We start from the raw sequence: 10781 nt of genomic DNA, 5'->3' as shown, positions 1-10781 counted from the left end.
CTGATAGAGGAGAGAGAGCGGTTTTATTTTATTTTAAGGAGTCTGATAGAATACGCCACTGTGACAGGCCCTTTTGTTTAATAAATTGTCATCTATTCAGAACACTGAGTGGTCTTTGTTTGTTAGAGGAGAGAGAGTGGGTTTATTTTATTTTAAGGAGTCTGATAGAGGAGAGAGAGCGCGGGTTTATTTTATTTTAAGGAGTCTGATAGAGGATAGAGAGAGCGGGTTTATTTTATTTTATTTTAAGGAGTCTGATAGAGGAGAGAGAGAGCGGGTTTATTTTATTTTATCAGACCGGGAGTGACATGTTTAGCCGCATGTTCTCCTTGAATTGCTGGCTGTCTGAGTGGTGTCCAAAATGAGGTGGGCTTCATAGATAATTGGCAAAGCTTCTGGGGAAAACCTGGTCTTGTTAGGAGAGATGGCATCCATCCCACTTTGGATGGAGCAGCTCTCATTTCTTGAAATCTGGCCAATTTTCTTAAATCCTCCAAACCGTGACTATCCAGGGTTGGGACCAGGAAGCAGAGTTGTAGTCTTACACACCTCTCTGCAGCTTCTCTCCCCCTGCCATCCCCTCATTACCCCATCCCCGTAGAGACGGTGCCTGCTCCCAGACTACCAATAACCAGCAAAAATCTATTTAAGCATAAAAATTCAAAAAGAAAAAAATAATATAGCACCTTCAACTGCACCACAGACTAAAACAGTTAAATGTGGTCTATTAAATGGACTGCATTTATATAGCGCTTTTCCATCTGCATCAGATGCTCAAAGCGCTTTACACATCAATGCCTCACATTCACCCTGATGTCAGGCTGCAGCCATGCAAGGCGCCCACTACACACCTTGTCCTCTTTTGATGGATTTTATGTAAAACTGGGAAAAATGTAGAATACATGAGAAAATATAAAACAAAATAATGGCTTACATAAGCAATAATAATAACCTTGAGTTCTAAAAAGCAAAATACTGAACACCATAAAGCACAAGATCAGAAAAAAAATATGTAAATGTTCTTAAAAAAAAGAAAAAAAAAAGTGTTTTTCCTCCACTTTCTTTGGAAAGACAAAGAGGCCTGAATATGGAAAGAACTTGAACTCCAGTCCCAGTTGTTAAGTTCTGGGATCTGTTCCAACGTATACAAGAAAAGGATGCAGTCTGCATAAAAAGCACATGGCCAGATACATTTCTATAGAGATGAAAGATTCCAGTCCCCGAGAGATGGCACAAGGCTGACTGTCCCAAAGCAACACACGCAGGAAAATGAGTATCGCAGTGAAATGTAGAGGTCAATCCAAAGACAGAGCCAGGAATTGAAGTTCAAGCTGTTCAACCTGGAGACTGGAAGAGGGCCAAGAGACAGTTTGGTCTTTCCTCAGTCATCCCATTCATCGTCCTCTGCTCCCTCTCCTTCTCCTCCGGGACGCCGAGTGCTGCCTGGTTCTGCCTTGTTGGCCAGAACCTTCTCCGTCCACGATGCTCCAGCATTTTCATCTCCAGCAAAGTTACACTTGGTGACCGTGCCTCTGTCCACTTTAGCCAAGGTGAAGATAAAAGGGCCGTTTCCCCGAGTCTTTAGCCGAACGTCCTGGCCTACATCAAGCTCCGTTTTGTCCATTTCTGATTCCGGGTACCAAAAGGCGATGGTCCCATTTGGTCGGTACTCATCAGTCATCTGAATCAGCTCTGTTTTGTTGACAGTTGTCGCTAGCTGCTCCTCAGACAGACGGTCAGATTCTCCTTTAGCCTCCGTTTTATAGGAGGACATGAGGTGACCGGTGTTGACCTTTTTGGTGTCACAGAAATTCGGTTCGATCTCTTTTCCGCTGGCATCAAACTTCCGCCGATGGATGCGGCTGGGTTTGACGTAGAGCACATAGAAACGAGCCTTCTGACTGCTGACATCACTGATGGCATGTCTGGAAACATCCACCAGTTTTCCTTCGACAAGAACACCATCGCCACTCTCATATGAGGACGGAGACCACACGCGGTCAGTTTTCACGTTATGTACAGGTTTGTTTTGTAATGACGTGTTGTAATAAATTCGGCTCATTTTCTCCAGAAAAAAAGTTATGTTTTTCCTGTTTTTTCTTCCTGATGACCTATTAAACATTAGGTCTCTCTCTTCTAAGTCCCTGTTGGTAAATGATATAATAATTGATCAACATATTGATTTATTCTGCCTTACAGAAACCTGGTTACAGCAGGATGAATATGTTAGTTTAAATGAGTCAACACCCCCGAGTCACACTAACTGTCAGAATGCTCGTAGCACGGGCCGAGGCGGAGGATTAGCAGCAATCTTCCATTCCAGCTTATTAATTAATCAAAAACCCAGACAGAGCTTTAATTCATTTGAAAGCTTGACTCTTAGTCTTGTCCATCCAAATTGGAAGTCCCAAAAACCAGTTTTATTTGTTATTATCTATCGTCCACCTGCTCGTTACTGTGAGTTTCTCTGTGAATTTTCAGACCTTTTGTCTGACTTAGTGCTTAACTCAGATAAGATAATTATAGTGGGCGATTTTAACATCCACACAGATGCTGAGAATGACAGCCTCAACACTGCATTTAATTTATTATTAGACTCTATTGGCTTTGCTCAAAAAGTAAATGAGTCCACCCACCACTTTAATCATATCTTAGATCTTGTTCTGACTTATGGTATGGAAATAGAAGACTTAACAGTATTCCCTGAAAACTCCCTTCTGTTGGGAAGGTGTCGTAGCACGGACCCACAACAGGGGGCGCAAATGAACGGACAATGAGTAAGCCAAAAGGTAACAATTTAATGTTGTGATATTACACAACGAAACGTGTCTTAATTGCCACAGTCAATAAACACCAGGTGAAGTGTGGGCAGGCTCGAAGATAGAAGACGCCCGACGAGAGAGAAGCCGCGTCCCACACGGCTTCCACCACCAACGGCCTGAAGAACACCGGAGCCGCCAAGTCCCGAGTCCCCAGGTGGCCTCTGTCTTCTACTGTCGACCCTGGTACTGCTGGCAGAAAGCAGAAATATGATGTGTGAGTGTGAGTCCGCACACTCAGTAATCTATAGTCCAGATACCGTTAGGAGGGAGCACCTCCACCTCCAAATCACACACACTCATGCAGCTCCTGTTTGTCCCTCTTCTGGGTCTTCACAGGAATGCGACTGCACACAGAACAATGTTAGACAAAGTATTAGTCAGCAGAGAAATTACCTTGGTTCTGGTAGTCGATTTCTCGGCGGGGAGGTGGAGTTGCAGTCCGGCTTTTATGGTAGTGATGATAACGAGTGACAGCTGGTGCAGAGGATGAGTGACAGCTGTCACTTCTTCTGGGTCTGGCGCCCTCTCGTGCTTGGAGCCCGCACTCCAAGCAGGGCGCCCTCTGGTGGTGGTGGGCCAGCAGTACCTCCTCTTCAGCGGCCCACACAACACCTTCTGTCTGATCATTTCTTAATAACATTTACATTTACTCTGATGGACTACCCAGCAGTGGGGAATAAGTTTCATTACACTAGAAGTCTTTCAGAAAGCGCTGTAACTAGGTTTAAGGATATGATTCCTTCTTTATGTTCTCTAATGCCATATACCAACACAGTGCAGAGTAGCTACCTAAACTCTGTAAGTGAGATAGAGTATCTCGTCAATAGTTTTACATCGTCATTGAAGACAACTTTGGATGCTGTAGCTCCTCTAAAAAAGAGAGCTTTAAATCAGAAGTGCCTGACTCCGTGGTATAACTCACAAACTCGTAGCTTAAAGCAGATAACCCGTAAGTTGGAGAGGAAATGGCGTCTCACTAATTTAGAAGAACTTCACTTAGCCTGGAAAAAGAGTCTGTTGCTCTATAAAAAAGCCCTCCGTAAAGCTAGGACATCTTTCTACTCATCACTAATTGAAGAAAATAAGAACAACCCCAGGTTTCTTTTCAGCACTGTAGCCAGGCTGACAAAGAGTCAGAGCTCTATTGAGCTCAGTATTCCATTAACTTTAACTAGTAATGACTTCATGACTTTCTTTGCTAACAAAATTTTAACTATTAGAGAAAAAATTACTCATAACCATCCCAAAGACGTATCGTTATCTTTGGCTGCTTTCAGTGATGCCTGTATTTGGTTAGACTCTTTCTCTCAGATTGTTCTGTCTGAGTTATTTTCATTAGTTACTTCATCCAAACCATCAACATGTTTATTAGACCCCATTCCTACCAGGCTGCTCAAGGAAGCCCTACCATTATTTAATGCTTCGATCTTAAATATGATCAATCTATCTTTGTTAGTTGGCTATGTACCACAGGCTTTTAAGGTGGCAGTAATTAAACCATTACTTAAAAAGCCATCACTTGACCCAGCTATCTTAGCTAATTATAGGCCAATCTCCAACCTTCCTTTTCTCTCAAAAATTCTTGAAAGGGTAGTTGTAAAACAGCTAACTGATCATCTGCAGAGGAATGGTCTATTTGAAGAGTTTCAGTCAGGTTTTACAATTCATCATAGTACAGAAACAGCATTAGTGAAGGTTACAAATGATGTTCTTATGGCCTCGGACAGTGGACTCATCTCTGTGCTTGTTCTGTTAGACCTCAGTGCTGCTTTTGATACTGTTGACCATAAAATTTTATTAGAGATTAGAGCATGCCATAGGTATTAAAGGCACTGCGCTGCGGTGGTTTGAATCATATTTGTCTAATAGATTACAGTTTGTTCATGTAAATGGGGAATCTTCTTCACAGACTAAAGTTAATTATGGAGTTCCACAAGGTTCTGTGCTAGGACCAATTTTATTCACTTTATACATGCTTCCCTTAGGCAGTATTATTAGACGGTATTGCTTAAATTTTCATTGTTACGCAGATGATACCCAGCTTTATCTATCCATGAAGCCAGAGGACACACACCAATTAGCTAAACTGCAGGATTGTCTTACAGACATAAAGACATGGATGACCTCTAATTTCCTGCTTTTAAACTCAGATAAAACTGAAGTTATTGTACTTGGCCCCACAAATCTTAGAAACATGGTGTCTAACCAGATCCTTACTGTGGATGGCATTACCCTGACCTCTAGTAATACTGCGAGAAATCTTGGAGTCATTTTTGATCAGGATATGTCATTCAAAGCGCATATTAAACAAATATGTAGGACTGCTTTTTTGCATTTATGCAATATCTCTAAAATCAGAAAGGTCTTGTCTCAGAGTGATGCTGAAAAACTAATTCATGCATTTATTTCCTCTAGGCTGGACTATTGTAATTCATTATTATCAGGTTGTCCTAAAAGTTCCCTAAAAAGCCTTCAGTTAATTCAAAATGCTGCAGCTAGAGTACTGACGGGGACTAGAAGGAGAGAGCATATCTCACCCATATTGGCCTCTCTTCATTGGCTTCCTGTTAATTCTAGAATAGAATTTAAAATTCTTCTTCTTACTTATAAGGTTTTGAATAATCAGGTCCCATCTTATCTTAGGGACCTCGTAGTACTATATCACCCCAATAGAGCGCTTCGCTCTCAGATTGCAGGCTTACTTGTAGTTCCTAGGGTTTGTAAGAGTAGAATGGGAGGCAGAGCCTTCAGCTTTCAGGCTCCTCTCCTGTGGAACCAGCTCCCAATTCAGATCAGGGAGACAGACACCCTCTCTACTTTTAAGATTAGGCTTAAAACTTTCCTTTTTGCTAAAGCTTATAGTTAGGGCTGGATCAGGTGACCCTGAACCATCCCTTAGTTATGCTGCTATAGACGTAGACTGCTGGGGGGTTCCCGTGATGCACTGTTTCTTTCTCTTTTTGCTCTGTATGCACCACTCTGCATTTAATCATTAGTGATCGATCTCTGCTCCCCTCCACAGCATGTCTTTTTCCTGGTTCTCTCCCTCAGCCCCAACCAGTCCCAGCAGAAGACTGCCCCTCCCTGAGCCTGGTTCTGCTGGAGGTTTCTTCCTGTTAAAAGGGAGTTTTTCCTTCCCACTGTAGCCAAGTGCTTGCTCACAGGGGGTCGTTTTGACCGTTGGGGTTTTACATAATTATTGTATGGCCTTGCCTTACAATATAAAGCGCCTTGGGGCAACTGTTTGTTGTGATTTGGCGCTATATAAAAAAATTGATTGATTGATTGATTGATTGATTATCGCTGACGCAGCAAGTTCGATCAGTCCGTTAGTCAGCCGAACGCGGAAGTAATGCTGTGCTGATCAGTGACCAGTATGAAGTAGGTGCACAATTAGCATGTAGTGTAAGGGAGGCAACTGTGTACTCTTTCATCTTCCAATATTCGGTAGTTTTCCCTCCAACAAATCATAAAAACCGAGACGGTATCGAAGCGCAGTCGAAGCTATTACTTACGCACGTTTTCATTGGTTATTACAAAGCTTATGACCAATCAGTGCAAAGGTTATATATGCGTTTCTCCCGCCCTTTCTTCGGTGTTGCACACACACACACACACACACACACACACACACACACACACACACACACACACAGTCAGTGGATTATGTGAACAGACATTTTGACGTTATTGTAGTGTGCAGGAACATTGTAATTTTATATATACATGTCTACACGTGATGACAGTGTTATAGGTGGAGATCACATCGACTAAATATAAACCTTATATGGTCTGACAGTTCAATGGTCATAGAACATTGGATTATACATGTACATGTATTTGAGGATACGAGGTCTATTAGAAAAGTATCCGACCTTATTTTTTTCAAAAACCATATGGATTTGAATCATGTGTGATTACATCAGACATGCTTGAACCCTCGTGGGCATGCGAGAGTTTTTTCACGCCTGTCGGTTACGTCATTCGCCTGTGGGCAGTCTTTGAGTGAGGAGTGGCCCACCCTCTGACGTTTTTTTCATTGTTTAGGAATGGCTCAGAGACTGCTGCTTTGTTTGATAAAAAAATTTTCAAAACTGTAAGGCACAACTGAGTGGACACCATTCGATAAATTCAGCTGGTTTTCGGTAAAAGTTTTAACGGCTGATGGGAGATTTTGGTCTGGTAGTATCGCCGTAAGGACGGCCCACGGCGCCTGACGGCGATCTGCGCTTTGAGGCGGCAGCGTCTCACCGTTTCAAGTTGAAAACTTCCACATTTCAGGCTCTGTTGATCCAGGAAGTCGTCAGAGAACAGAGAACTTTCAGAAGAAGTCGGCATGAGGAGTTTATTCAGACATTCCATTGTTAACGGACATTTTGTAATGAAAGAACGTGCGGGCAGAGTCGCGTGTCGGGCTGGATCCGACCGCGGGGGGTCGCGACAGGAAAAACACCTCCGTTGGAAACCTTAACGGGCAAGTTGGAACATGCCCAAGCTGTTAAACAATTTCTCAGTTACTCACTTGTTGAAAGCCATCAAAAGCCGCCTGAATTTTACAAATGGTTTTCAACACGGAGGTGTTTTTCCTGTCGCGGCGCACACAGATTCGCCGAGTCGTTTCCGTGCGCGCACGTCTTTCATTACAAAATGTCCTTAAACAGTGGAATGTCCACATAAAGTCCTCATGCCGGCTTCTTCTGAATCTTCTCTGTTCTCTCACGACGTCCTGGGTGAATTAAGCCTTAAATTAGGATGTTTTCAGGTTGAGACAGGCCGACGACGGCGCCTGGAAGCGCTGCGCGACGTCCAGCTCAGTGGGAAGTCCTTACACTGACAGAAACACCCCATAATCTCTCATCAGTCGTTAAACGTTTCACCGAAAACCAGCTTAATTTCTCGAATTAGTGTCCACTCGGATATTCCTCACAGGTCCAGAAAAAATGTTGATAAAGCAACGCGTGCCGTCTCGAGCAGCGTGTGAAACAAAGGAATTCAGCCGAGAGGGCGGGACCACATCTCACTCAAGGCCTGCCCACAGGGAAATGATGTCACCGACTCGCGTGAAAAAACTCACGCATGCGCATGAGGGTTCAAGCATGATTGGTGTAATCGCATGTCATTCAAATCCATATAGTTTAAAAAAAAAATAAAAGGGTCGGTTTATTATCTAATAGACCACGTATACATGTACATGTATGTTTGTGCACAAAAATACACATGTACAGTAGATGGTCTTAGTAAGGGTTTACAGTTTGAATTATAGATATGAACACCTGGCATTTATAGTAGTTTTTAATATCATTTTAGTGCAATTTACATGTTTTAAATCAGCAAAAATGCTTTGGCTTCAGACCCCCTGGACCCTGGCTTATTTTCCTCTGAAAATCGAATTTGCCAATCTCATCCATGCATTTGTCATAAGCCTTGCAGGGTCAATGTTACCCTCCCTGTAGAGCTCTATTTATGTCTGCAGACAAGATGGCGATGCTTTCCCCAGTAGAGTGAAGGCCTTCTGGCACCAGCAAGCCATAGTGGCCCCAGAACGAAGGCCAGTTATCAATAAAACTAAAGCCTTGCTGTCTACAAAATTGCGTCAGCCACCTATTTCCGTCAGTTATCCCATTTACCCGTATAAATTGGACCTCTCTGCCTTTATATAGCAAAGTTTCAGTGAAATTGATTTGCTTATGTATTAATATGGATACACCCCTTTTCCTTCCAGAACAATGTGATGAGTAGCAAACTTTATTAGCCCGAGACTTTTTTAATTTCTCGTGTTCTTCATCTGATAAATGCGTTTCCTGTAAAAGCACTACCTGACACTTTGATTGTCTGAGTTGCAGTAATATTTTCTTTCTTTTGATTGGGCTATGGAGACCCTTCACGTTATAGCTTATTACAGTTAATGTACTCATGGGTATTCTACAGAGTATATACCCATACACTCTGTACCGCTGAATATGATGGAGGCAGAGACGGCCAACTGACACATAGGACCGAGCATTTGGGTAAAGTAAATGCTGAAAACCAAAGTGATGACATAAGCTGTAGATACACTGCTGTGCAATATTTCCAAGCTTGGCAAGACTAACATAGAACTTTCAGCTTGGGACTCCGACGAGGGCAGTCGTATCTCCTCCACGCTCCCTTATCTCTGCTCTCTGCCTTAACCTTCAAGTCCCTACTTCACCAGACTATGAATTCCTCAAATTATATTGGATACTGGATCTATTGGACTGCTGTTGGATTAACCATGGAATTGATCAGCTGGTCTCTGAGCGCTATTGACACCATCTTCTCTACAAGAAGGTCAGGACCAGGGGATCCTACCTGCTCAGATGGAACATATCATGCGGGCTATGTTCTCGACTCCTGGGAGTCGTGGCGTGTTGCATGCTTTGCGCCATTCTCTGTGGAGGACATCGAGGATTTATTCATATTTGGTCTTATGGTAGCAGGGCTGGTACTTTCTGGCTTATGTGCTGCCCTGATTTACTGGAAAATTGGCAAGACAGCGGCATCAAGAACCATGGCCCCTCGCTTGTCCGTCTTAACGAGTTGGGCACGGCATTGCATTCTCAGACTGCGATGACTCTTGAACTCAGACGCAAATTGGATGACATTTTGGAGCAGATGCGTGTCTTGCAGATGAAGATGAAGATTTCAGAGGCCGGGGAATATTCTTAATTCATAATTGGGAATATTCTTAATTCATAATTGGGATTTGATTGTTCAAGTGAAGCTGTAAAAAGTGTTTTTCACTGCTCAAACCACAACACGGCAGGCTTATCTAGCCTGAAGGACAAATTGCCCTGCTGTTTTCCTCCAGAGGAATGTCTTCGGCCTTGGTGAACATTTGGCTGTTTCTTATCTCAACCCACAAAAACAATAAACTGTTTCACAGGACTGAAGCATGCTCCACTCCCTCTCCCCACCCCCCTCCTACCCCCCCATCACACACACCGCACTCCAGCTTCTGCTCACGTCATCCCTTCCCTTCTGCAGGGGCGGCACGGTTTTAGCTGCGGCATGTCCCCCACCCCCCAAGCTGACGGTGGCGTGACTCAGGGTTGCTGCGAGACCTTCACTCACTTGCCTCAATTTGGATAATGGACTTCTTCAAACTTAGTGCACATAAACAATGTCAATTGTGTATGTGTCAACTTAAAAAAAAATGCCAACCACAAAGTTGATCTCGGAACTCCTTACTGTCCTTTTTGTAGGTTATTCTGAATCTTGCTAGGGAAAGTAATCCAAAGCGCCTCTCAAAGCTTTCCGTGCATCTGTGAAAGCGGTTCGTGCTTTGGCGGTGCTGGTGGTGTAATCTGGAAATATTGCAACCCCTTTACCACTGTAAATCAGCAGGGCTCGGTCCCTGGCTCTTCTCAGAATGTCCGCTGCATCTCCGTCATAATGCAGCTTAGTGATGATGACACGTGTTCCGTCTCCCGGTTTCAAATGCACGGCGTGAGTGGTCGACTTTTACATCCCGGTCCATCTGCAGAACTTATTTGATGATTTTGGAGAGCTCGCTGGGGCTGGTAGAGTATACGGCTGTTTCTGTGCCTCATTCTCCCCTCCATGTCCTCACACTTGTCCCGTATTTTCTTTAGTTCACCCTAGAGTTCAGTCACAGTTGTCTGCAACGTAGTAACGTCATCAGACCATGTTGACAATCTGCCTCTTATGTCTTCAGTGTCCGTTTCCATAGAGGTGATTTCTGCTCGGATTGCGGTGGCGTTATGAGCAGTTTCATCCCGTATGGCCTTAATGTCAGCCTTAAGAGCATCAAAGTCTTCAAACAGTGCACTCCGTATTTCTTCTCTTATAATTTTGGAGATATCACTGCGTATGGAGACTAAAATCTCCGCTTTTACCTCCTCACTCATGCTCGGGTTCTTGGGTTGTGGATCTTTATCTTCAGGAGTGTGTTGCCTCGTGGGTCTGGTGTTAGTTGTT

General features: G+C 43.5%; 1 protein-coding gene across 1 annotated transcript; it reads right to left on the bottom strand.

The window, feature by feature from the left end:
- Positions 1-1244: 1244 nt before the first annotated feature.
- LOC117505977 (arpin-like) lies at positions 1245-2100 on the bottom strand. Its single transcript, XM_034165521.1, has one exon. The coding sequence runs from the start codon at positions 2060-2062 to the stop codon at positions 1382-1384; it is 681 nt and encodes a 226-aa protein (XP_034021412.1). The 5' UTR covers positions 2063-2100; the 3' UTR covers positions 1245-1381.
- Positions 2101-10781: the final 8681 nt, after the last annotated feature.

Source organism: Thalassophryne amazonica, unplaced genomic scaffold, assembly GCF_902500255.1.
Source record: "Thalassophryne amazonica unplaced genomic scaffold, fThaAma1.1, whole genome shotgun sequence".
NCBI classification, from domain to species: domain Eukaryota; kingdom Metazoa; phylum Chordata; class Actinopteri; order Batrachoidiformes; family Batrachoididae; genus Thalassophryne; species Thalassophryne amazonica.
The sequence above is the reverse complement of the archived record's forward strand: the minus strand, read 5'-3'. Positions and strand labels throughout refer to the sequence as shown.

Excerpts from the sequence above, each read along its gene's own strand:
- LOC117505977 (XM_034165521.1), bottom strand. The coding sequence starts at position 2,062 with ATGAGCCGAATTTATTACAACACGTCATTACAAAACAAACCTGTACAT.